General features: G+C 44.5%; 1 protein-coding gene across 1 annotated transcript in view; it reads left to right on the top strand.

Moving 5' to 3' along the window:
• Window positions 1-210: 210 nt before the first annotated feature.
• Window positions 211-26,816, top strand: part of LOC123859799 (protein argonaute-1) — a 67,371-nt gene continuing 40,765 nt past the window's right edge. The window contains exons 1-14 of the mRNA XM_045898096.3: window positions 211-467; window positions 5,654-5,837; window positions 9,062-9,182; window positions 9,615-9,796; window positions 10,193-10,329; window positions 10,554-10,688; window positions 10,827-10,914; window positions 11,569-11,716; window positions 15,307-15,426; window positions 15,793-15,915; window positions 16,055-16,188; window positions 19,294-19,478; window positions 26,022-26,181; window positions 26,367-26,457. Coding sequence (XP_045754052.1) covers window positions 443-467; window positions 5,654-5,837; window positions 9,062-9,182; window positions 9,615-9,796; window positions 10,193-10,329; window positions 10,554-10,688; window positions 10,827-10,914; window positions 11,569-11,716; window positions 15,307-15,426; window positions 15,793-15,915; window positions 16,055-16,188; window positions 19,294-19,478; window positions 26,022-26,181; window positions 26,367-26,457 — 1,833 coding nt within the window. The 5' untranslated portion in view covers window positions 211-442. The remainder of the gene's footprint in view (window positions 468-5,653; window positions 5,838-9,061; window positions 9,183-9,614; window positions 9,797-10,192; window positions 10,330-10,553; window positions 10,689-10,826; window positions 10,915-11,568; window positions 11,717-15,306; window positions 15,427-15,792; window positions 15,916-16,054; window positions 16,189-19,293; window positions 19,479-26,021; window positions 26,182-26,366; window positions 26,458-26,816) is intronic.

Raw genomic sequence — 26,816 nt, 5'->3', positions numbered from 1 at the left:
GCAGACACCCCCCCTCCCCGCCCCACCCCACTTACGCCGCTGCGCCGTTCCGCGGCGCCTCTACCGGAGCCCTCCCGCCGGGCTGCATGGCGACGGGTGACCGCCAGGGGCCGCTGCCTCGGGTCCCCGGTGCTCCCGCCCCTCTCCATTGGCCTTTGTTGCCGTCGGAGCGCCCCGCTTGACTCGTTCCCGTCCGCCCCCTGGGCCTGGCGGTCGCGCCTGCGCACTGGCAGCTGGCCGGGCGCTAGCAGGGGGAGCTGCTGCAGGCTCCGCGGCGGCGGCGGCAACGGAGGCTGCGGGGGCAGCGGCGCGAGCGGCCGGGCTTGGGGGGGGGTGCCGAGCCCGGCCCGGAAGCCCGAGCAGCTAGAGTGCGGGGTACCTAGGCCCCTCACTCTGGACTCCACAGTCTCCGGGCCGCCTGACCTCCGCACGGGTATATGGGATGGAAGCGGGACCCTCGGGAGCAGGTAAGGGCCCCCGGGAGTGGGGGACGGTGCGTGCTCCAAGGACCGGGGGACTCCCGCGTGAAGAACAGGATTTCCGAGTGAGGAAAGGCTTCCTGAGTGAGGAGAGGGGTTCTTAGGGGATGGGGGGCCCAGTTTGAAGGGGGCTGTATGCAGTTCCGGGGGAAACCTTGTGAAGGAAGCCCTAAGAAGGGGGCTGTTTATGAAAGGAGACTGTATGCACTCCTGGAGGTGGGAAGTAATCTGGGAGAAGGGCCTGAACGCACGTAAGGACTCCCGGAGATCCCGGGAGGCCTAGGGAGAGGCCCGGCAGGTGGCAGGGGGCGGGCTCCAGGTGTCCAGGAGAGGAGGGGGTCGACACAGATGGGCCCAGTGGGGCTGCTTGCCGGGGGGCGGGGGTAGGCTAATGTCTCTTGGGAGAAGGCGCCAGAGCTGGGCTGTGAGCTCCGCCCCAGCCGGGCCTGACGCGGGGGCGAGGGTCAGGGGGCGGTGGGTGGGGATCCAGTCCTGGGATTCCCCCCCGTGAGTCTGGGGAGCTGGAGCGGAGGCGCCCGAGCATGCGCGGAGGTGGCAGCTGGAAGTGGCAGCCCGAAGTGGTGGGGGCGTGGCTGCCCGAATCCCCCCACCCCGCCCGATTTGGCTTGGAAAAAGGAGCCCGCTGATGGGGCGCATTCTCTCTTAAGGTTAAGTTGGCAGAGTGCAAATAGAAATGGCCCCCTTCCCCATCTTTGGGGCTCTTACACTTGATCCTGGAAACCCTCAGTCACAATTTGCCAAGAAGGGGTTGAGAGAACCTGCCAAAATGCCGCCTTATGTCCCTGGGATGAGTAAAGACTGGGACCAAGGCAATGTCCTCCCCCTGAAGAGAGGAGTTAGAAAAGGTGTTGGTTACTGAGGGAGCAAGGCCAGGACCAGGTTTACCTGGAAGGGGTTGTCTGCCTGGTTTCCTCATTTCTGGTCCAATACTTTGTAGAGATGGGATATTTTAACCCAAAGATAATGATTTTTCCATTGAAATGTCTCCTCAGGTGACAGCCTAGTCTCTTTCTATTCTTTAGTATTTTTTGTGGGTCTATCCCCCACTGGGTATCTTTTCTTTTTCTTCTGTCTGCTCCCCAGAAACTGTCAGGGCCATGTTATTAGACCCAAGGTTGCCAAGTTAGCCTTTTGTCACAAGTAAGTTGTTTAGGGAAGGGGGAGCTTATAGCTTTCACGCTGATGAATCCCAGGTGATAGCCTTAACTTCTTATTCACAGGCAATCAGAGAGAGGCTGGGAAAGATGAGAACAGAGGAGAGACTGGGGTAGGGCTACCTCAAGATCAGAGTCTCCAGGATGGGCTGTGGGATGGTGGCACTTCCTGTGTCCTAGGTCTCTTACCCTTTGATCAGAGGAGCATTCTGGACCTGGGAATCCTTTAGGTCTTGTCTCACTACCTCCTTCCATTTGCTCTAGGGGTGGAAATAGGATTTCTTTTTTTTTTTTTTAAGATTTTTATTTATTTATTTGACAGAGACAGAGAGAGACAGACACAGCGAGAGAGGGAACACAAGCAGGGGGAGTGGGAGAGAGAGGAGCAGCCTTCCTTCCCGCTGAGCAGGGAGCCCGATGCGGGGCTCCATCCCAGGACCCTGGGATCATGACCTGAGCTGAAGGCAGACGCTTGACGACTGAGCCACCTAGGCGCCCGGAAATAGGATTTCTGTTCAGGACATGAATTCCATTTCATTTGGGACATGAATTTCATTGCCGGTAGAAGAATCATTCTTTTTATGCCAGATCTTACCCCACCCCCCCAAGGAGATAGTTCCTACCAATTTACTCAGCTCATCCTTTTAGTGATCTATAAGTACTTAGTGACTACTTTTCCCCCAAACAAAAACGACTTTGTAAAGGCTGTGTAGGTCTTCATGAAGAGCACAGGGAGCAACTGACTTCAGAAAACCATTTCTCCTTCCCTTAGGATTCTTTCTCCATTCTAGGAACTCTCCTGGTTTTCTAGGCTGGAGACTATTTGAGCAACCTGTGTTCTAGATAGACTAGGAGTAGGTCACAGAGGTCCAGATGGATTGCTAGGAGCCGGCACCCATATTAGACTGCTAATGATTTCATTCTGATGAATTCCTAATGGACTGGAGGGATGAATAAACTGACTTTTTTGCTTGTTACAAGAGATAAGCTTCTAGGGAAGGGACTAGAGCCTGGTATCTGGAGTTGGCTGTAGCCTAATGGGACAGGCTTTGCCTCGTCAAAAGGTGTAATTGGAATTCAGTCTGGAAGCTGTGAATGGAGGGACCCCATAACTGCCTCCTTCCTAGGCCCAGATTATTCTCTTGGAAGTTGGAGGACACAGTACACAAAATTAAAGGTACTGGTGGTGGCTTCACTGGGCTATGTCCTGATGTGCTTTCTGTGCTCAGGTGTGTTCTAAGCACATATACTGGATTGGGAGCTCCAGGAGGGTAGAGGTAATATCTAATTTATTTGTGGAAACAGTGAATGTCTAGGCCCTGACACAAAGTACACATTTAGTAATTGAATTGAATCACATTCCAGTGTAAACATAAATGGTTAAGCACATATATGGATATTTAGTAATTTTTGTATACTCACGTGTGGACACTTTTTTTTTTAAGAGAGGTTGGCTTCTTAGTCTCTCCTTACTGGACAGCTAACCCAGCCTTGAGTTTGTGTTTTGAATAGGCAGTCTGGCTCCCAAGGAGGTATGTGGGCCTCAAAACTGCAGGGAAGGAATCCCTGAGCCAGGCCTTTCAGCTCTGTTACTTTTCCTTCTCAGGGCTGGTTGGGGATGGGGGAGGGGGAGTGTCCTTTTCATGGCCCCTCCCTCCTTGCTTTTGTCTGCAAGGAAGGGCCCCGCCCCTTTCCCCCAAGGCCCAAGCTTTGTCCTCAGTGCTGGGGCCCTCATCTGCATCACAAAGTGGCCGTCTGTCCCTGTCTGGGTTTGAAGGGAAGTGTCTCCCTTTCTCAGACTAAAAGCTGGGGGCAGGGTGGAGTAACGAGGGGGGGGGAACTTTGTACAGCTCTAAGGCTTGCAGGGGGATGGGTTGTGAGAGAGGTTCTCCCTTTTGCCTTCCCTAGTTTGGGGATGAAGGGGAAGGTGGGGGTTCCCCTGTTTTCCCAAAGCCTCCTTGGAGTGGAGGGTGCCTAAGGCTGAATTTGATGTGTGGTCCTATTTCTGGGGAAGGGAAGCCTTTGAGGTTAGAGTGTTTGTCCCATCCCCCATCATTTCTACCCACCCCCGAGCTCTAGGGGATGTCTTTTTCCCAAGAATTCAAACGATTATTCAGCCTGGAAGGCTAAGGAGATGAATGGAATGTAAAAACTTGGGGAGGGGAAGGGTATCTCTTATATCCACCAGGTTGTTTATCTTGTGCAGGGTTTATAACTGTGTTTGAGCAGTTTGCAGGTGTTTGTGTGCTGTGTATGCATGTGTGTTCTTTGTGATGTATCTGTGGATCTTTTTGTTCATTCATTTAATATCTGTATGTTGAACACCTCCTATATGCTAGGAGGCAAGATACAGTCCCTGCTCTTGAAGAACTCACCATCTAGGGCAGTGAGGGGTATGTATATAAAGGTAAACTATCTAGGTCTAAGTGTGTGCTTGGGTGTGTATGACAGGAATGTGTCTCCCTATGTGTTTGCATCTATCTGTTGCTTGTGTGCAATTTCTGTCCAGCTCTTTCTGGGGTAGGTACCCAGGTGCTAGTAGTTAGGCTTTCACTTCCCCATGTAGCTGAGTCCTTGAAGGCCTTTTCCGCCCAGGCTGAGCCTCCATTTCTGTCTGCGTTTCCCTGTCTGCAGAGTGGGGCTGGGCTTGACAGGTGGTTAGAAGGAGATGTAGCAGCTTAGCTCCGGGAAGCATGCCCCTCCCGTGAATGGTTCTGACCTTTTCCTGACCCCCCAGCTGAGGATATGCCCCATCCCCCAGCCTGGCGGACTGTGAAAGCAGAGCTACGGTGATGGGAGGTTCTGGGCTGGTTTATCCCTCTCTCCTCCCACCTGGGCTGGTCCTCTACTGGCAAGGACAATAGTAGCTGTGGACAAAGGCTTCTCTTAGTGTCCCTTTTTCCTCCCTTTCCCCTCAAGCTAGAAAATAAAACTAGGGGCAGCAATCTAGCTGGTGGCAAGAGAGGAGAAAGTAGTAGAAGCTGGCTCTGCCCTAGCCTTTTCCCAGGGGCCTGCTCTATCTTGAAATTGATCCCTTCTTTTACTATCTGTGCTTTCTGTGTGGAAGGAAATGTGGCTGTGCAGAGTACCTTATTCTCCTTCTCAGAGCCAGTATCTCATTCTTCTCCAGCATGCTAATGGCTGCCTCTCCTTCCCAAGTCGTCTACTCTAGCCTATTCATGGCTCATTCTCCTGTCTTCTTCCTGTCTTCATTCCCTAGCTTTTTCTTCTTCTGAACTTTTTCTTGTCTCCCCAATTGCAGCCTTGCTTCTTGCTCAAGCTCCCAATTCTAACCTATATGTTGCCCAGTCCTTAACTCCAGCCTTCCCTCCTTCCTAGATCAAGCCTCTTTCTGCTGTGATTTCCAGTTGTGGCGTCTTTGTCAGCTCCCTGTTTCAGCCTCTCTCCTTTCTTTTGTCTCCAAACTTTACTTTTTAAGCCTTTTCTACTTTTCTGTCTCTCCAACCTCAGCCATTCAGTTGCCTTAATCCTTTCTAAAACATTGTCTCTCTCACATCCCCCTAGCCTGACCTTTGGATCTTCCTCCTGCCTACATTGTATAGGAGCATTAAGATGTTGCTATTTCATGTTCAGGATGGTGATGAGTGAAGTGAGCATCTGGCTGGCAGAGAAGAGAAGCATACTTGGTCTGCTAGATACCTGGTGGAGGCAGGTGTCTTAATCTAGTACAAGAAAGAAAGTTTGATTATTGGGAGCCAGATTTAGTTCCTCTACTTAACATGTAATAGAAATGTATTAAGTATTCACTTGATGAATTGAAGAGAGACAAGAAGGATAATTTTCCTAACTGGAGAGAGGTTTGAAAAAAATGAACGTGGGTTGTCTGAGCCAGTGGAACCCCTCATTTGGGTTGGGTAGGCAGGAAAGAGCCTTCCCCTATACTCTGCTGTTCCTGTTCTGGGAGGCCTTGTGCCTTCTCTGATCAGAATGATAAGGAGATTGCTAGACTCTGCCCTCACCAGCCTCTTTATCTTGTAGCTGCGGGCGCCTACCTGCCCCCCCTGCAGCAGGTGTTCCAGGCACCTCGCCGGCCTGGCATTGGCACTGTGGGGAAACCAATCAAGCTCCTGGCCAATTACTTTGAGGTGGACATCCCTAAGATTGACGTCTACCACTACGAGGTGGATATCAAGCCGGATAAGTGTCCTCGCAGAGTCAACCGGTAAGTGATGGACATCTAAGCTACGATGTCCAGGAGTCTTTACTTTCCTGAGTCTCAGAATCTTCAAAGAGTATCCAGAGAAAACTGGTAGAGGGTAGTATCACCGGATTCAAGGAAGTTTTTGAGGAGGAGATTCCAGGTAAGGTAAACACTGAAAAATATCATTGAATTTGGCTACTAGGAGATAATTGGTGCCTTTTGCAAAGCAGTTTCAGCAGAGTAGTTGGGCTAGTAATCTAACTACAGTGAGTTGAGGAATAAGTAGAAGGTAAAGTGGTAGGGATAGTGAGAGCAGTTAGCCTTTTCTAAATAGCTTGACAGTGAAGCATGAGGAGAGAGAGAATATGTTGGTTAGAGAGGATTCATAGGGGTCAAGTACAATGCATTGCACATTGCAATATTTGTTAAAATGAATGAATGGAAAGTTTTTAAGAATGAGACATGGATATGCTTATAAACAGGAGAAGAAGCTAGTTAAAGGTACAGGACAGAAAGAAGAGGAATGCGTTCCCACTCATTGCTAAGGCAGGAAGACATTACAGGACACATAGTTGGGGGAATTAGCCTTAGAAGAAACAATATTTCTTTCTTTTTGTTTTTTTAAAGATTTTATTTTTAAGTAATCTCTATACCCAACATGGACCTCAGACTCACAACCCCAAGAACAAGAGTCACATTCTCTTCCGACTAAGCCATCTGGGTGCCCCGAAGCAATATTTCTTTTCAAAATTAATTTATTTCATTATTACTTGAAAACTACATATGCACAAAATAAAAATAAATAAATAAAATATTACAAAAAGAGCAGCAGTGAAAAATATCTCCTGTTACCCTGGTCTCCAGTCCCCTAGTCCCTTTCCCTAGAGGCATTCATTGTTACCATTCTTGAGTATGTTTCCATATATTTTTGTTTGCATATGCAAGCATATGTGTATATAAAACATTTTTAAAACGCACAAAATAGGGGCGCTGGGGTGGCTCAATTGGTTAAGTATCTGCCTTCGGCTCATGTCATGATCTCAGGGTCCTGGGATTGAGCCCCGCATCGGGCTCCTTGCTCAGTAGGGAGCCTGCTTCTCCGTCTCCTTCTGCCGCTCCCCCTGCTTGTGTTCTCTCACTCTCTCTCTCTAAATAAATAAATAAAATCTTTAAAAAAAAAACAACTCACAAAATATAGAATTCTATATGCCTTGTTCTGTACCTTTTTTCCACTGAACAGTATATATCAGATCATGCATATCTGCCTCAGTCTTTTGCATTGCTCGATAGATATTCCATTGAATGGATGTATTATAACTTATTTAATAAATCTATTGAGGAACACTTAGCTTTAACCTAACCTTTTGCTACAAAAAGTGAAACTGTTGAATATTATTAAATGTAGATACATTTTTGCCCTCAAATATGAGTGTATCTATAGGATAAATTCCTAGGAGTAGAATTGCTGACATAATACATTGAAAAATTTGGAGATATTACCAGTTTTTTTTTTTTTAAGGTAAGTTGTACCAATTTATACTCCCATCATCAGAGTATCAGTGCCTCTTCCCCTGTCTGTACCAGTCCAGTGTATTGGATTTTTTGACCTTTGGAATTCTGATAAGTAGAAAATTGTATCTTGGGCTAATTTTACTTACTTATTTTTTAATTTTTTTAAAGTAAGCTCTGTGCCCAGCGTGGGGCTTGAACTCACAACCCTGAGATCAAGAGTTGCTTGCTGTACCAATTGAGCCAGCCAGGTGCCCCAATCTTGGTTTAATTTTAAATTCTGTTTCTCTATTGAGTGAAGTTGAACAAATTTTCATTTATTTATTTTAAAGATTTTATTTATTTGACAGAGAAATAGCACAATTAGGCAGAGCAGCAGGCAGAGCGAGAAGGAGAAGCAGGCTCTCTGCTGAGCAGGGAGCCCGATGCGGGGCTCCATCCCAGGACCCTGGGATCATGACCTGAGCCAAAGGCAGATGCTTAACCGACTGAGCTACCCAGGTGCCCCAAATTTTCATATATTTAAAAATTAAATATGAAAGGGACATTTCAAGTGTGAGGGGAAAAGAAAAGAGGTGTACATATATAAATATGTTTATTCGTATTTCTGGGAACTTGAAGGTGGCCTTGCCTATCTTGTGCTCTCTTTTTAGAGTCATGAGAGTTGATTTTTGATTGGAGGTAGGAATGGGTTCTGCAGTTAGAGGGTAGAGGAGAAAGTTTGACACAGTCTATGAGGGATGGAACTGATCAGGGATATGGAAAAGATTGCTTGGTAGGACTAAAGCCTAGTTGGGATTGAAACCATGTGTTTACAGTTATTTACAATGTATAATTTGAGTTTTTTAAATCCAGTAGTATTCAAGAGCTTTGAAAGTGAAGAAATCAGATAGTTGGATGGAATGGTATTTTGAAGGATAAATGGACATTCTGGGATCTTAGTGGCAGAGGAGAGGAAGTGAAATCAAGAAAGAGATGATAGGGCGCCTGGGTGGCTCAGTTGGTTAAGCGACTGCCTTCGGCTCAGGTCATGATCCTGGAGTCCCGGGATCGAGTTCCGCATCGGGCTCCCTGCTCGGCAGGGAATCTGCTTCTCCCTCTGATCCTCTGACCCTCCTCCCTCTCATGCTCTCTGTCTCTCATTCTCTCTCTCTCAAATAAATAAATAAATAATCTTAAAAAAAAAAAAAGAGATGATAACGGAGTGATAATGGGGTGGTGGGACTAAGGGCTTCAGAGAGATGGAAGAGATGGGGTTCTTCTTCCACAGTTTACTCCTATTCCAATTCATATCTTTTCCTCATCTACCTTCTTTATGTCTCAGCTTGGGGATTGGAGCAGCCTGGATTTTGTTCCTGATTCTAGATAGACCCTGGGAATGAGTGCTTTTCCTCTCTGTGCTGCCCCCCCTCCCCCCACCCCCGCTCAGAAGGCACATGTACCTACTCTTTCAGATCCTTTAGAGCCTTGGTGATCTGAGAACCAGAAGCATTACTTGATAGCTTGTTAGAACTGTAGAATTTCAGGCTTTGCTCTAGACCTGAATTAGAATCTGCATTTTAATAAAATATCCAGGTGATTCATATGAATGTTGACGTTTGAGAAGCACTACCATAGAGTAGATGAGATTAGAGTAGCTGCTAGGAGGGGATGGACATTACCTGAACATCGAATTGCTTCCAAAAGCTTGAAGTAGTAGTCTCTCAGCTCCTATAGGCTGCTCCTATCCCCCACAGGGAAGTGGTGGAATACATGGTCCAGCATTTCAAGCCTCAGATCTTTGGTGATCGCAAGCCCGTGTATGATGGAAAGAAGAACATTTACACTGTCACAGCACTGCCCATTGGCAATGAACGGGTAAGCTGGGAGTCAGGCTAGACCTGTGTCAGGTGTCTGGGGTGGTACAGAACTCATATAAGCCTATTTGGAGTCTGGCAGTCCAGAAATTCCTTTCATCTTTTATGATGAGCAAGTGTGTTTTAGGGTGAGGGATGGGTAGATGCTGATGTTTATTTAGCCTAGTGTATGTCTGTCCCTGTCCCAAACAGACTGAGATAAGACTTAAAACAGACCTAAAGGACTTCTGCTAAGTTGAGAAGGATAGAAGTACTGAGCTAAGGTACCTAGAGACTAAATGTCTGGATTTCGTCTGAAATCTTCTTTGTGAGCCCCTGTCAGTTTAAGGAGCAGGTGCTTGGCAAATCTGTGTGGTGCGGGACAGCTGGGACAGGGCAAGGAATGTTGGACTGTGGGAAGGCATTGGCAATCTTTCACTCCTTTCCTCTGAAGGTTGACTTTGAGGTGACAATCCCTGGGGAAGGGAAGGATCGAATCTTCAAGGTCTCCATCAAGTGGCTAGCTATTGTTAGCTGGCGCATGCTGCATGAGGCGCTGGTCAGTGGCCAGATCCCTGTTCCCTTGGAGTCCGTGCAAGCCCTGGATGTGGCCATGAGGCACCTGGCATCCATGAGGTACTGGGTTTAGTTAGTATCTGGGCAACTAGTGGTGGCAGAATTGCTATGCGGGGAGGTGGGGAATGAGCACATACTAAGGTCCCACAGTATGCCTTTCAAATAAAGCATTCATTGAAGCCCTACCATATGCCAAGCAGTGTGCATATACATTTAGGTGGTTTAAAGCCTTGGCCCTGGCCCTTATAGATATCTTTGGACCTTCACCCCATCTGTCCCTGCAGGACAGAGAAAAGATAGACTTGCACAAGGTCAGTCATACAACTAGTAAAGGATCAGAGCTGGAATTAAAGCCCTGGTGTCCTGCCTTCCAGGCCAGGGCTCCTCCGTGCCCAGGATGCCTCACAGGGTGGGGGCCTGTGCCCGAGGGACCAGTTCTCTGCCTGTCCCTGCCAGGTACACCCCCGTGGGCCGCTCCTTCTTCTCACCGCCTGAGGGCTACTACCACCCGCTGGGGGGTGGGCGCGAGGTCTGGTTCGGCTTTCACCAGTCTGTGCGCCCTGCCATGTGGAAGATGATGCTCAACATTGATGGTGAGTGGGGAGAGCTATGGAGCCAGGGGCACCCTGAGTCCAGTGACCATACTCCCAGCCTCATCCCTCCCAGCTCTGCAACCATACTCCTAGTCTAATCCCTATAGCCCTGGGACCCCTCTCCCATCCCAATACCCTATAAGGAAGAGGGTGTGAAGAGCAGTGCCTCCATTTATTCTGGAAGACCAAACCTGAGCTGAGCTATACCTGCCCTGTCCCCACAGTCTCAGCCACTGCCTTCTACAAGGCACAGCCGGTGATTGAGTTCATGTGTGAGGTGCTGGACATCAGGAACATAGATGAGCAGCCCAAGTCCCTCACAGACTCTCAGCGTGTGCGTTTCACCAAGGAGATCAAAGGTGAGGACCCAACCAAGTGGGGAAGGGAAACAGCACCATTTTGTCTTTAGTCCTACTTGGGATATGTCCAGGGGAGAGGCCAAGCCTGGGCGCATGAGCAGCCTTTTCCAACCCTGACAAGCAGTGTGTGTATCCCAGGCCTAAAGGTGGAAGTGACCCACTGTGGACAGATGAAGAGGAAATACCGTGTGTGTAATGTTACCCGCCGCCCTGCCAGCCATCAGACGTGAGTTGACAGGCTGCTAAGCCATACCTTGATAGAAGAGGGCTGATATTTCAACATACTTCTTTCACTCCCCTCTCTCTCCCCAAGCCCTACCAGCCCTGAGGATGAGCCCTGTTTTCAAAAATAAGCTGTGGGAGTTTGGTATCCCTCCTCCAGACTTCCCAGATCCTTAATACTCTCCTTAATGTTTTTACCTTCTTGGTCTCCACCTTTCCTCCTTGGGCCTTTACTGTAGAACAGGAGTCTTCTCCGGACTGCTGTCTCAGTTCTGTAAATGTTAGGATCTCTCACAACTTATTCTTCCTCCTGAAAAAGAAAGCAGGGCTCCTGGGCTAGACCTTGGGGAAACTGTCATTGATTCCATCTACTTTCTTGACCTCAGACTACTGGACTATGAGTACCTGCTGTGTGTTGGACTTTATGCTCAGCCTTAGAAATGCATATGTCAGATATGGTCTTGAATGTTGTGGAACTTGCCTCTCAAATCTTTTGTCTTCACTCTGGGAGCTGTGTATTGCCTGCTTTCCCATGAGTGGCAGTGCTCAAAGAGGCTGGATAGGGATGAAGCCAAGTCTGGGGCTTCCCATGGTCGTAAGCCTAAAGAGTTGGGATTAAATGCTGGGCTCTGACACTTCTTTCCCTTTCCCCAAACAGGTTTCCCTTGCAGCTGGAGAGTGGACAGACTGTGGAGTGCACAGTGGCACAGTATTTCAAGCAGAAATATAACCTTCAGCTCAAGTATCCCCATCTGCCCTGCCTGCAAGTTGGCCAGGAACAAAAGCATACCTACCTGCCCTTAGAGGTGAGGCTGCCAAGTAATGGCTGGGTTGGAGAACAAACATTGTACCTGCACACTGATATGAGAGGTCTGTTCTTCCATTCGTAGTCTCTCATTCTCATTTTGAAGTTTGGAAAATTGACGTTCTGAGAGGTATGAGGTCATTCTGTGAATTGTAGACCTCATTCTTACCTGCTAATTTCTTTCGTTATTCCCCATCCTGCTCTCATGTTCTTTTAGGACTGCCAGGCAAAGGTGAAAGCTGTATTTATGTTTAATAAATAAGTAGTTTGTTCATGACAGATTTCAGATATCCACATTCATTTTAATTTTTATTTCTCTTACCCTGTCTTAACTTTTAATTTTTTTTACCTGCAGCTGGGGATCCTAAATGACCTAGAGATACAAGTATACTTATTTTCCAGAAAATGGGAGATACCTGTTAGCTATGATGTGAATCCTATTCATGTTATCAATGTGATGATCAATGTGTTCCTTTTGAAAAGGTTTTAGGCCCAAGATTTATCATAGTTTTATGCTTTAGCAGACCTTTAAAATCCTGCAGTTAAAGAACAGAAATGCTGTTTAAGTCATAGAATATAAATGCAGAACCATTGGGGTATATTTGATTTGGTATACACTAGCCAAAATGTCTAATGAGAAACTACTGCTGACTTCTTCATTGTTTAGTCCAGTACTATTCCAGGTGTGGTCAGTAAGAGCAACAGGTATTACTTGAGTGGGACTTGTTTGAAATGCGGCATCTCAGGTTCCACCTAGAACTATTGAATCAAAATCGTCTTTTAACAGAATCCAAAGAGGATTCATATGAACATTACAGTTGGAGAAGCACTAACCTAGACTAACATCTTGCTCTGTTTCCACAGCAGGAGTCAGATAGCTGGGACCAAAGCTCAAGCCTTCCGTGAGCTTCTGGGATTTCAGAACTAACCAGGGGGAATTAGGCTGAGGGGAGATAAGATCCCAACACCTAAGAACTCTGATTTTGGTTAATAGCTGTTGATGCATGGAAAGTGGGATGAAGACAGTATGTTCTCTTGAAGTGTAAAAAGGAGTCTTCAGGGACAATCCCAGCTAAGTAGATAGGCTTTAGTTAATATCTACTGCAAGCTAAGATCTTTAGCAAATTAACATTACTTCTGTTCAAGCATTAGTTTCCAAGGTGAATAATTTACATAATGACATATTTTTATTCTTATTATCATTTGTTTATTTAACAAATATTAATTGAGCTCATGCTGTGTGTCATATGCTCTTTTAGGTGCTGGAAATACAGAGATTAACAAGACAGAGAAGGTCCCTGCTGTCGTGGAGCTTACATTCTAGAAGGGGGAGATAGACAATAAATAAATAAGATAGTTTCAGATAGTTGTAAGTGGTATAAGAATAATAAAACAGATTAAGGGGACAGAAGTAAGGGAGGAGGGGTTTGGAGAGCCACTTTAGTTATTATGGTCAGGGAGGGTCTCTTTTAGGAGACATTTGAGTCCTAAATTATGATAGAAACAACCTTTAATAACTTGAGGGAAGATCCTTCCAGGCAGGAAGTAAATAGTAAGTACAAAGGCTCTAAAGCAGCAAGGAGCTTGGATTTCTTAAGAGATAAGAAGGCCATAGTGGCTGGTGTGTAGTGTATGAGGGGAAAAGCAATAGGGGATGATTTCAGAGAGAAGTGCAGGGTCTAATCATGTAGGCTATTATAGCCAGGTGGGACTTTTGTTTTGTTTTGTTTTGCTTTTTAGAATAACTTTATCAAGATATAATTCACATACCATAAAATTTACCGTCTTAAAATGTACAATTCAGTGGTTTTTAGTATGTTCAGAGTTGTATAACCATTACCATTATCTAATTCTAAAACATTTCGTCATCTCCAGAAGAAAACCTATACCCATTAGTAGTCACTTACACTCCGCCTCGCCACGAATCAGCCCTTAGTAATCACTAATCTATTTCTGTCTTTGTGCATTTGTCTATTCTGGACATTTCATATGAATAGAATTATATAATATGTGGCTTTTTTTGACTGGCATATTCCACTTAGCATAATGTCTTCAAGGTTCATTATATTGTAGCATGTGTCAGAATTTTCTTCCTTTTTAAGACTAAATACTATTCTCTTGTACATATATACCACATTTTTTTATTCATTCATTCATTGATGGATACACTTAGGTTGCTTCCACTTTTTTAGCTATAATGAATAGTGCTATGAATATAGGTGTACAGATATTTGTTCTAGTCCCTGCTTTCATTTCTTTTGAGTACATACTCAGATATGGATTCACTGAATCATATCGTAATTATGTGTTTAATTTTTTGAGGAATCACCATACTGTTTTCCACAGTGGCTGTACCATTTCACATTCTCACCAGTAATGCACAGGGTTCCAATTTCTCCACATGCCTACTTTAGTTTTTTCCTAATGTTGATTCTGTAGCTGAAATTATCTGTCAAGAGTGCTACAACTTTAAGGTGCTTTTAGGAGGGCAACCTCCTAAATTAACAATTCTGGATTTTTATTAATTGAATCAACTAATTTGTATATTCTTTGGGATATGGAATTTAAGAGCAGGTGACCTTGTTCTGGTTTTACCTACCATTTTTCAAAATAAAATTTGGAAATTAGGAGGAAAACCAGTACTTACATAGTGTTGGCCCTGTGGGAACAAATTACGTATTTCATTTTGTCTACCTCCTCACAACAACCTCATAAACAGCTAGTGTTTTATCCCATGACTGAAATTAAAGAAGCAGGGTCTCAGAGTAGTTAAGGGACCTGCCCAAGGTCATATCACCTAGAAATGGCAAAGCTGGACTTCAAACTCAAGCCTTCCCAACCTACTGGCTTTCTCTATACTCTGCCAACAGACTTCCTGTTCATAGCATCCTGAATGTAGTATATTGGGGAATGGAAGTCTTGTATTTTACTAGAAAGTCTTTTCTGATTTCCACTGTGTTCTCTTGGGCCTAAAACAGGAATGCATGGCAGGATGTCCCTCACACCAATAGAGGACGCTGTCAGACAACACAGACTGATTTTAGGGCTTAGTGATCATCTGTAGGCTGGGGCTCAAGAGTTAAGAGCCATCTCCAGTTCTCCTGGTGGGTTGCAGAGGAGCAACTGACCGCTTGTCACCATTTAAGAGGGCTATCTACTACCTTAGGAATCCAGTTTGTGTGTATTGAGTTTTTTAGTATCCAGAAGAGCTCTATACTGGGTCCTTTGGTAAATAATAATTTATGCTAGAGTTTACTGAGTGTTTACTGTGTTCCAGAACTGTACACAGTCCTTTAAGTGCTTTATTTTATTTAGTCTCTGAACAACCCTATGAGATTGTTACTGTTCTTCCCAGTTAACATGAGACCTGAGCCCAGATCTGGCTCTGGATCCCAATCTGTTAATGACAAAGTGGCTATATTGCCTTTTGTATTGCACATGGATATTTTCTAACTTACCTGTCTCTGCACAAGAGATTTTGCAGTCCCCTTCCCAGGGCTGACAGCCAAGGTCTCTTCCCTTATTGTGGGGCTCTGGGTACAGGGTGGACTGTACTCAAGCCAGAGCTACCTGTCCTTCTCGTTTCCTCAGGTCTGTAACATTGTGGCTGGGCAGCGCTGCATTAAGAAGTTGACCGACAACCAGACTTCGACCATGATAAAGGCTACAGCTAGGTCGGCCCCAGACAGACAGGAGGAGATTAGCCGCCTGGTCAGTAGGGCTGCAGAGAAATGTATGCTTGGTTGCTCAGTCATTGGGGCCCCTGGTAGCATAGATGCTTTTCTGCCTTGGCAGGATCCTCAGGAGAACACAAGTCTGGATTTGTTGCCTGGGATTCCATAGGACTGCTCTTGCTCTTGACCCTGTAGCTACTTGGCTTCCTATTTCTTTTTCCCTCCTGTATTACTTCCCTGTGTTATCCACTCCCGCTTACTTCACTTTCCACTTTCCCACCTTTTTTTAGGGCTATTACTTGCCAGCCCCAGCTGCTCTTCAGGGCTTTCTCCTTGGGACCCAGAGGGTGAGCAGTATTGCCAAGCTGCTACTCTCCTGAGATCCCCTTCTTTTGTCTTGCAGATGAAGAATGCCAGCTATAATCTAGATCCCTACATCCAGGAATTTGGGATCAAAGTGAAGGATGACATGACGGAGGTGACGGGGCGAGTGCTGCCGGCCCCCATCTTGCAGTACGGCGGCCGGGTGAGCAGGGTCAGGGCCAGACAACATCTCTAGGGCATATGGGAGGGGGGAATTGGGTTTATATAACCAGGGGCTTTTGCTCCCCTACTCACCTGGCTCTGCTGAGGCTCACCTGGGCAACCCCTCTGCCTATCCCCAGAACCGGGCCATTGCCACACCTAATCAGGGTGTCTGGGACATGCGGGGGAAACAGTTCTACAATGGGATTGAGATCAAAGTCTGGGCCATCGCCTGCTTCGCACCCCAAAAACAGTGTCGAGAAGAGGTGCTCAAGTAAGGAGGGTTGGGTGTATGGGTGGAAGGGTGGGAAGGACCCTAGCTGCCTACCTTCCCCTACCCACAAGGGACCAAGATTTGATCTGTGGTCTCTTCTTTCTGACTCTTGACCCTGCTTCCCTGTGCTTCCTGGCTCAAACTTCTGCCTGTTCCTTTTCTGTCCATCTGTGGTCAGAAGTCTTGATAAGAAGCTGTATTTGTGTCAGAAATGATGATTTCAGGACATGAATCTCCTAAGGGAGGCCTGAATTATTTTATTGTTATAATTACTAACATTGGTAGTAAATAGTATAGTGATGACTATAATGTTGCACCAACACTCTATCTAATTTTATGTTCTCTCATTTCATCTTCACAGTGAGTAGGTGGTGGTATTTCCATTTTCAGGAGACTGAGACTCAAAGAGTACCTTGTACAAGGTTTACATATCAGGAAAGTGTCAGAGTTGGGATCAAATCAGATCTGAGGCTTCAAAGCTTATATTCCTTATTGGAAACAAAAGCTCAGCTGGTTCTCTGCACTGTCCTCTCCTGTATTATATACAGAATTTGTTCATTCAGGTCCAAGTGACCTGAATTAGATGAACATGAGTTGTAAGGGCCTCTTAGCTTACTTAGTGGCTGAGGGGCTGGGAACATATGACAGCAATGAAGAAAATGATATAACCAGATGGTTTAAAGGAACACATTAGGGGAGTAATGGTCTTGAGCAAATGAATGAATAGTAAAGTAACTGACCCTTCCCCTGCAGTCTTTTTTTTATTGCGATATTTCAAATACCACAAAATTAACCCATTTAAAGTGTATGGTTAAGTAGTTCCTGTAGTCTTTTGATGTGGTCACTTCTTATTCTCTTTGGATCTAGAGTAGGGTCAAAGGATCAATGCCCACCTAGGCTGAGGAAGAGTTGGTGGAGCTGACCACTTTAGGTATTGACAAGGATAATAAAGCTGTGTGTTCTGGCAGGTTCAGCTGGCCTCAGATTTTCATAAGAATTAGTTACAGCAGCACCTGATGAATGTAGGGACTCCAGCTGCCCTGCCTGTCCTTCTCCCCTCTCCCCTCATAGATACACAACTACCACCATCACACTTAATAGTTTCTTTTAAATGAGTTCCTCTTGTCCCCTTTCCTGGGTTTTGGGGATTTTAGTGCCATTTAGATTAGGCCACTCCTAGCCTTGGCCTAGCATTGGAGAGCTGGCCTTTAGCAATATTGGAAAGGCTCCCAGCTCTCTGCCTTTGTGTCAGCTTATTGGCTAGCTCTGTTCTCTGTATGCGTCTCTCATTCCCATGTTCTTTCCCTGTTCAGTTCTTTTGAGAAAATCCATTGTTTTTGATATTTTGGGGTACAGAAACTGATAAACCTAGAATCTCTGCATTGGGAGTCTATTCATCAGACATCCCCTTCTACCAATGATCCCCAGATGCAAGGGGTAAGAATATGACTTGTACACCTGGGTCAGTGGTACCCAGTTGGATGTTTGGTTCTGGGCTAAGGATTAAAATCGGAGTCTTCGGGTATGGCAGTGGATGAGATTGTCCAGGGAGAATGTACATGGTGAACAGAGGCTGAATATAAGAACTCTGAGAAACTGGAAAGTAAATAGAGCAAAGTTCCTAAGTGTGTGTGAGGGGATGGGATCCAGAGCACAGGAAAAGAGATAGAAGAGAGAAGTGAAGGTGGCTGTGGAGGTTGAGAAATTGGTAATTGGGCATGGATGCGGGAGTCCTATGGTCAACCCTCAGGATTTTTCTTCTGGCTAAAGAAGTTCTGTTACCTCCACCATATCACTTTTAGGAGAGTATTTCAAGATCTTCCCCATTCTAGACTTCTTTCAACACGTGGCCCCCAGCACAGAACACAGTATGCTAAGTATGATCTGGTGGTAGAGAAAAGATTGGGAATACCACTTTGAAGTAGAGACCCACTTAATAAATTTGACTTACTAAATTTGATGTTCCTTTATATCCTCCATACTAGTTCAGTTCCTCCCTCTAATGTAGCCACTGTCATGAACTACTATGACCTTCCATCTAATTTATATGTTTTATACACCTATATACAAATGATTTAAATTTTATTTTTAAGATTTAGTTATTTATTTTAGAGAGACAGCACAGGGGTGGGGGGGGGGCGGGGAGGCGGGAAGGGGCAGAGGGAGAGGGAGAGAGAAGCCCAAGCAGACTCCAAGCTGAGTGTGGAGCCCAACATGGGGCTCAGTCTCATGACCCTGAGATCACAATCCAGCCAAAACCAAGAGTCAGAGTTCAACGGCCTATGCCACCGAGGCGCCCCTCAAGTGATTTTGTATTTTACATAATAATATCATACTGTATTTATCTTGTGTTTACTTTTTGTTTCTTTACTAAATATGTGAAAAAATACTTATTTTCTCACAATATAGACTTTTGAATCTATCATACTGGTATTTATATGCTATAGAATGTCCCCTAAATAATTGCTTTTATTCCCTATTTGTATATTGCTTTTAATCTAAATGTAGGATTTTCACAAGTTAAATTTTCTGCTATTTATTTCAGTCTGTCATTGTACTCAGGTAGCTGGATTTTTTAAATCTACTGCATATGTATCATTTCTTCCAACTTTCTCTTCCTTTCCTAGGGTAAAGCCCTAAAGCCAAAGGAAAGAAGCTTGTTTAATTATCTGCTCTTAGGCTTCAAAGAATCAGTAGGGGACAAGGGAGCTCAATTTTACTGAGCACCTCCTGTGCTCTGATCACTGTTGGAGCTTATTTTAATATGAGCAGAGGCCTTTCTCTTGGGCATTTGCCTGCTGCTACAGACTTAGTGCACAGAAATCAGCTACTTGAGTGGGACAAAGTGGGGACTCAGAATTCCCAGAGGTCCCTTCTCTGGGCTCCCTTGGCTCTCTGCTTATACCATTGAATACTTAGCAAGTGTGATTTTGTCCTACTCAGTTATAAATGTGTTTTTTTTTTATACTGGCTGTGATCATGTCTCATTTATCTCAGAATGTCTCAGTGGCTGTCCTAGAGCTAGGTACCTAAGATGGAGGCATTTGTTCAGAGGTATTAAAGTGGGACTCACTGCCTCCTGTCATGACCATACTTGTGCTGCAGGAACTTCACAGACCAGCTGCGGAAGATTTCCAAGGATGCAGGGATGCCCATCCAGGGCCAGCCTTGCTTCTGCAAATATGCGCAGGGGGCAGACAGCGTGGAGCCCATGTTCCGGCATCTCAAGAACACCTACTCAGGGCTGCAGCTCATTATCGTCATCCTGCCAGGGAAGACGCCAGTGTATGGTACAGTTCTCTGGGGACAGTGATAATGAAGATAGGACTCTTCTCAGGGTAGCTCCCTGGAGGCTCCTAGGGAGGACTCAGTGTGGGTTCTTTGCTCTAGCCAGAGTTCTTCCTTAACATCAGTATTCCTTTTGAAGGAGAAATATTAGCCTGTATGAGCCATTGAGCTATCCTAGGTCCTGCTTACCTGCTCACCCTCCATCCCCGTAATATTTACTGGGGTCCTCTGCATGCTGGTCTTTATGCCAGGCTAAGCTGAGCCAGATACAGATATGTGTCAGTCCAGATTCCTTCCTATCCCTAGGAGTGTGTTGACTGTCAGGACATTGTGCAGCACGCTCAAGCAGAATTGGTGGTGGTTCAGTAAGTGGTTTGTTGCCTGGGAATGACTTGGACTTTCTGAGAAGTTTTCTCTCTCTCCCACTTCTAAGAATAGGGATGATTACATATATCTCTGGCTCAATTCTTTTACTCTGTTTTCCCAGCACCTCTCCTGTTTCAAAAGAAGAGGTGTCCCTCCTCTTACCTTGTTCAGCCCACGTATGCTCTTGTTCCCATCTCATCCTGCCACTTTTGGGACTTCATACCCCTTGACCCTCAAACTTGTTCAGATTCCCCATCCAAGAGTACACTACCACAATCATGCCATCTCCTTTAGCTTTTGTCTTCCTGTTTCTTGTTTTTCTTCATCATACTTTTTGAATGAGTTCTCCACATTTTCTAGACCCACTTCCTCACCAGCTGCTTACTCCTTTGCCTCTTTCATCTGTCTTACCTCTAACTTTCTCCAAAACTTCCCCTGCAGAGAGCCGTCTGTGACCTTTCTCACTTCTCTTCGCTTGACTTTCTCCTGTCTCTCTTTAATTATTTTTGTTATTACCAGATATGCCTGGTATTTTCCAGATTTCTATACCCTGCCTTCTCTATCTTTACATTCTAATGAAATTTTCATTTATTTCAGTTGCTTAAATCATCACCTCTTACTAATATATGTTATAATGTATTGTTAAATCTTGGTCCAACCCTTGACCTCTCCACTGTTCCCATCTGTCCCTTTGACCTTTCTCCCTTCTATAAGCATTTATTAATCACCTACTATGTGTAAAACACTGTGCTAGGTCATAAATACATTGGTGAATAAAACAGATGTAGTCTCTGCTCTTATAATGTGTTTTGATGGACATCTCTTTAGTAGCTTATCTTCTCTCTTCTCTCTTTATCAGTAAGCTCTTCTCTTTACATCTTCTGTGTTTGGCATTGTAATTGCTTCTGGGTACCTTCATCCAAACTCTGGAGGCAATGTTAACTTTGCTTCATCTCCATCATCGTCTTTTTTACAGTCATAAGATCTGTTCTCTGCTCTCTACCCACACTTCTCAACTTAATTCTAACATTTTTTCTTAAATCTTTCTTGTATAAGAAAGGTTTTTCATTTACTGGATGAGACCTTTTGTAACTCTACTCCCAAAAAAACTTTCACTGGTATGAATTCACAAAATAAAAATTTTTCAGGGCCCTGATCTTAGTTTAATGTTTTCAGCTTTATCTTGTACTGTTCCCTTTGCCACACATACTGGGAAGATCACTTGTTCTGGAATTAGATAGAAATGGATTTTAATCCTGGCTATGCCGGTTTACTGATTTAGGCAAATTACCTAACCTTTCTGAGCCTCATGATTAGTTATATAAAAAGCAACATCTAGCACAGTGCCTGGCACATAGTAGATACTCTAAATCTCATTTTTTCTTCTTTTTTTTTTAAGATTTTATTTATTTATTCATGAGAGACAGAGAGGCAGAGGCAGAGGGAGAAGCAGGCTCCCGCAGAGCAGGGAGCCCAATGTGGGCCTCGATCCCAGGACCCCGGGATCATGACCTGAGCCAAAGGCAGATGCTTAATGGACTGAGCCACCCAGGCATCCTAAATGCTCATTTCTTGCCTGTGCTTTCTAATCTTTGGCTTTGTTTACATCATCTGCCTTTTTCTAGAATATCTACATACTCTTCTTTTTATCCCCCCATGTTGCCCTTAAAATTCTATCTGTCAAGTCTCAATTTAAGTGTACTTATTTCTGGAAGCCATCTCTTATCATCCTACCTAGAGGATAAATCTTTCTGGATACCTCTGGAAATTTTATCAGGCTGCTGATCAGTTACAACCTTCCTTGATATTATTTTGAGCATGGAGTAGATCTTATTTTGCTCTGAAACCTTCTTCCCCTCTGCACATACAAACTTAAAGTCTTCCACTGACATGATACTCAGTAATTGCTTGTGGAAGGAAGTTGGTTGATCTCCAGTCCATGTCTCTGGGCCTTTATTGATAGCCCTTGGATGCAAAATAAGGATACATATTAGGAGAACTGCCTTGAGTAATTATCCACATTTCTGGTTCTCTCCATTAAGGGGAGAATCCAGTATTGGTTTACTTGGGGAATAGTATAGTACAGCATGCTGGGGGAAGGCAGTGCTTACTCAGAGAATTTCCCCCCATCCTGGGCTCAGTAATGCTATCCCTCTCTCCAGCCTTGATTAGGACCTTGGGTTTCTTCTACTTACGTTCTGTTCCTTGATTATATGCCACTTGGACAATGAAAACAATTGCCTAGGAATTAAGCCAGCAGATAAGAGGAGCAGTTAGATTCTTCTAAAGACCCTCACCTTCCCTCCTTGGAGACCAAAGCAAGATCCAGTTGCATTGTGGTTGCCCTTAGAGTATAGAAGGACAGTGTCACATTTATCCAGTTCTGATCTGGTACCACATCTCATCCTGTCCTTAGTATTTTTAATTCCTTCCTCTCCACTAAATTGATACTATTATCCTTTTTTTTTTTAATGTAAACTTTTTATTGTAGTATACATATAGAAATCTTAAGAGTTCAGGGGCGCCTGGGTGGTTAAGCGTCTGCCTTCGGCTCAGGTCGTGATCCTGGGGTCCTGGGATCGAGCCCCACGTCGGGCTCCCTGCTCAGCGGGGAGCCTGCTTCTCCCTCTCCTCCCCACTCATGCTCTCTGTCACTGTGTCTGTCTCTCTCTCTCAAAAAAAAAAAATGCTTAAGAGTTCAGTTCAATGAATTTTTACAGAATGTCACAATAGGATAACCAGTACCCAGTTTTAGGAGCAAAACATTACCACAACCTCAGGCTGCCAGTCACTACAGCTCCCCATCAATGGTAATCACTGTTTTGGCTTCTAATGCCATAGATTCGTTTTGACAGTCTTTGAACTTTATGTAAATGAATCATTTATTAGGTACTTTTTTTGTGTCTGGCTTTTACTCAACATTATGCTTATGAGATTCAACCATGTTTATTTAGTCGTAGTCTGTTACAGTTTTTCCATTAGATGAATATAACACAATTTACATGTATTTATCCATTCTACCATCGGTGGGCATATTTGTGTTGTTCCCAGTTTTACTGTTATAAATAAAGCCTCAGTGTACATTCTTGTACATATCCTTTGAACATATATACCCATTTCCACTGGGTGTGTATTTAGGAGGAATTTTATTTATTTATTTATTTATTTTTAAAGATTTTATTTATTTGTCAGAGAGAGAGCTCAGGCAGAGGGTGAAGCAGGCTCCCAGCTGAGCAGGGAGCCTGATGCAGGGCTGGATCCCAGGACCCCTGGGATCATGACCTGAGTTGGAGGCAGACGCTTAACCTAGTGAGCCACCCAGGCGTCCCTCTAGGAGGAACTTTAGTGTATAGTTTACACTTCCACCAGCAGTGTATGAGAGTTCTAGATATTTTATATCCTTACCAAACTTGATATTGTCTCTTCCATTTTAACTGTTTTTGTGGTGTCTGGTGATGTTGTGTTGTGCTTTTAATTTGATTTCTCTGAAGATTGATAAAGTTGGGTATCTTTTTATATGTCTGTTGGCTATTTCACTAGGCTGTTTTGTAAAGTGTGTACTCATGTCTTTCCCTTTTCTTTTTATTGCCTTAACTACCTTTTTCTTATTGATTAATTTATAGGTGATTTCTTACTGATTTATAATTCCTTCATTTAATATGTATGTGTATTATACATATATTCTCTACTTTGTGACTTGCCTTTTTACTTTCTTAATGGAGTCTTTTGTTGAACAGAAATTCAAAATGTTCATGTAGTCCAATTTGTGTAACATTTTTTCTTTATGGCTAGGAAGTTCTGTGTCCTGTTTAAGAAATCCGAAGATCGTAAGATGCTAGCTATGTTTTCTTTTTTTTTTTTTAAAGATTTTATTTATTTATTTGAGAGAGAATGAGAGAGAGCGAGCATGAGAGGGGGGAGGGTCAAAGGGAGAAGCAGACTCCCCACTGAGCAGGGAGCCTGATGCGGGGCTCCATCCCGGGACTCCAGGATCATGACCTGAGCCGAAGGCATTTGCTTAACCAGCTGAGCCACCCAGGCACCCCTATGTTTTTTTTTTAAATGTGTGGTTTTTTGTTTGTTTGTTTTTAACCGTTCACATTTAGAATTAGTCTGTCTCCTCCAGAAACTCTTGCTTTCTCTGTCCCCTGGCAGTGGTTCCTCTGCTGGTGCAAAGCCTAGAATCTCAGCCTCCTGCCCACACCTAGAATCAGCAAATGTACCCAGGGTAAAAGCAGCTGCAGAAGATAGCTCACCTTGGTGAGACTCTCTTCCTCTCTGGTGTTTTTGCCCCTTCAGTTCTTGTCTCAGCACCTCTCTTTTGCCTTCAAAAGATGATTTCTGTATTTTGTCTGACTTTTCTGAATGTTATCTGCAGAAGCATTGGTTGGTCACTAACTACTCCATCTCTCTTGATAGTGGAAATGATCCTTTTAGCTTTTTCAGCATGTTCAGGTCTCTCTCATTGAAAACATACTAAATCCTTCATTGATCTCACATCTCCTTTTTGGCACTTTATATCACCAAAATAGTTTTTGCCTCTATACATTAGTTTTTTGCCTTGATATCGATTCAAAGGACATTTCTGGGGGTGCTTGGGTGGCTCAGACGGTTAAGTGTCTGACTCTTTTTTTTTTTTTTAAGATTTTTATTTATTTATTTGTCAGAGAAAGACAGAGCACAAGCAGGGAGAGCGGCAGGCAGAGGGAGAAGCAGGCTCCCCGCTGAGCAGGGAGCCTGATGCGGGACTAGATCCCAGGACTCTGGGATCATGACCTGAGCCGAAGGCAGCCACTTAACCGACTGAGCCACCCAGGCATCCCGTGTCTGACTCTTTTTTTTTTTTTTTTTAATTTAAAGATTTTATTTATTTATTTGAGAGAGAGAGAATGAGAGAGAGAGAGCACATGAGAGGGGGGAGGGTCAGAGGCAGAAGCAGGCTCCCTGCCGAGCAGGGAGCCCGATGCGGGACTCGATCCAGGGACTCCAGGATCATGACCTGAGCCGAAGGCAGTCACTTAACCAACTGAGCCACCCAGGCGCCCCCGTGTCTGACTCTTGATCTCAGCTCAGCTCTTGATCTCACAGTCATGAGTTTAAGCCCCACACTGGGCTTCACACTGGGCATAGAGCCTACTTAAAAAAACAACAGAAAAACAAAGGACATTTCTGGTCCTTATTTTACTAGATCTCTTAGCATTTGATTTTGTTGAACACTTGCTCCTTCTTGAAACCCTCTCTTCCCTTGGTATTCATGATACAACACTGTCTTCCTCCTAGTTTTCTGGGTATTTCTCCTTTGCAGACTCATCTTCTTAGCTGTTCATCTTCTTAGGAGTTCCTCAAGACTCAGGCCTAAGCCCTACTCCTTTCACCTGTTCTCTTCCTTGATGATCTCATCAAGATCATGCCTTTAATTACTATCTGTACAAAATATCTAACAAATTTGTATCCCCTTTCAGACTGCTTTTGAGCTTTCAACTACTATTCTCATTGCCGAATTGACATCCTCACTGGAATTACCAAAAAGCACTTCAAATTCAAAAGGTTTCAAGAACAGTTTATGACCTATCTTTTATTACAAAAGCTAGAAACTTGAAGTTAACTATAAAAATTATTTTCCCTTACATATATCATCTCTGAGTCCCTTAAGTATCTCTTGAATCTGTTTGTTTCTTTCCATCTAAGCAACTGTCTTCTTAGTACAAGCTACCTTCACTTCTTGCGGGATCAGTCCGATGACCACATTCTTTCTCTCACACCATGGTTCCTTTGCTCTCCTTTTAGTTACTTTGGCCTTTCATTTTCTCAAACCTATTTCCTATCAGAGTGCATTTTTGATGCTGTTCCCTCTGTCTGGAATGCTCTCTCCCAACTCCGCCTCTCTTCTAATGAAACCTTTGGGTTTCATTTCTATCATTATTTAGTCCATTCCTGGCTGGGTTATTACCCCCTATTAAAAGCTCTCATATCTTCATGAAGTTTTCTGTTGTAGCATTTATCATTGTTGTACTTTTCATGACTTTTAAGATTAGTCACTAGACAGTAACCACTATGATTAGGGACCCTATGTTTCTGGTTACCATTGTGTTCTTACCACCTTGTATCCTGCCTGACATCTAATCAGCATTCAGTAAATATTCGTTGAGTGCATTAATTACATCTCTCCCTGCTTATAGCTGAAGTGAAACGTGTTGGAGATACGCTCTTGGGAATGGCTACACAGTGTGTGCAAGTGAAGAATGTGGTCAAGACCTCGCCTCAGACTCTGTCCAATCTCTGCCTGAAGATCAATGTCAAACTTGGTGGCATTAACAACATCCTAGTTCCACACCAGCGGTATGAACTCTATTGCCCACTTGCCCTGTCAAGCAAGGTACCGTGTCGGGGATTGACAAAACGACAGGACTCTGGCCAGGCAGAGTGAATCAGACACAAGGGGAGAGATGACCAGAATGGGTACTAGATGGTGCCAGGAAGAGAAGACCCAACTCCTCACCATTTGTTTTCTCTTCTTTGTTTAGCTCTGCCGTCTTTCAACAGCCAGTGATATTCCTGGGAGCAGATGTTACACACCCCCCAGCAGGGGATGGGAAAAAACCTTCTATCACAGCAGTGAGTGATACTCTCCAGCTTCTTCTTAAGGTTCTCATTTTAGCTCTGAGCACCGAAGACTACATATAATCTCCTTTTCTCAGCTCTGACGCTTGACCCTTCGTAAGAACTTTTTTTTTTCAGCTGATCATCCCCATTAACCACTCCCTTGATATCTTCATAAAACTAACTCTGTATGGTATCTATTTTTCAGAGAGAGCAGTGAGAGTGTAGGTGGTGGCCAGAGACTTTGCCCAGTCTCCATCACTCTTGCTCTGTGTTCAAATTTCTCTCTCTCTCTCCATGCCCACTTTTGGGATATGGGAAAGACCATGTCTCTTCTCTGAAATCCTTTTGAAGGTGGTTACTTAGTTGCTGGG

This window comes from Mirounga angustirostris, unplaced genomic scaffold (genome assembly GCF_029215605.1).
Source record: "Mirounga angustirostris isolate CCGP_5_RB_7025 unplaced genomic scaffold, mMirAng1.0.hap1 SCAF_4, whole genome shotgun sequence".
Taxonomy (NCBI): Eukaryota; Metazoa; Chordata; class Mammalia; order Carnivora; family Phocidae; genus Mirounga; species Mirounga angustirostris.
Note: the sequence above shows the minus strand (reverse complement) of the source record. Positions and strands in the feature narration are given on the sequence as shown.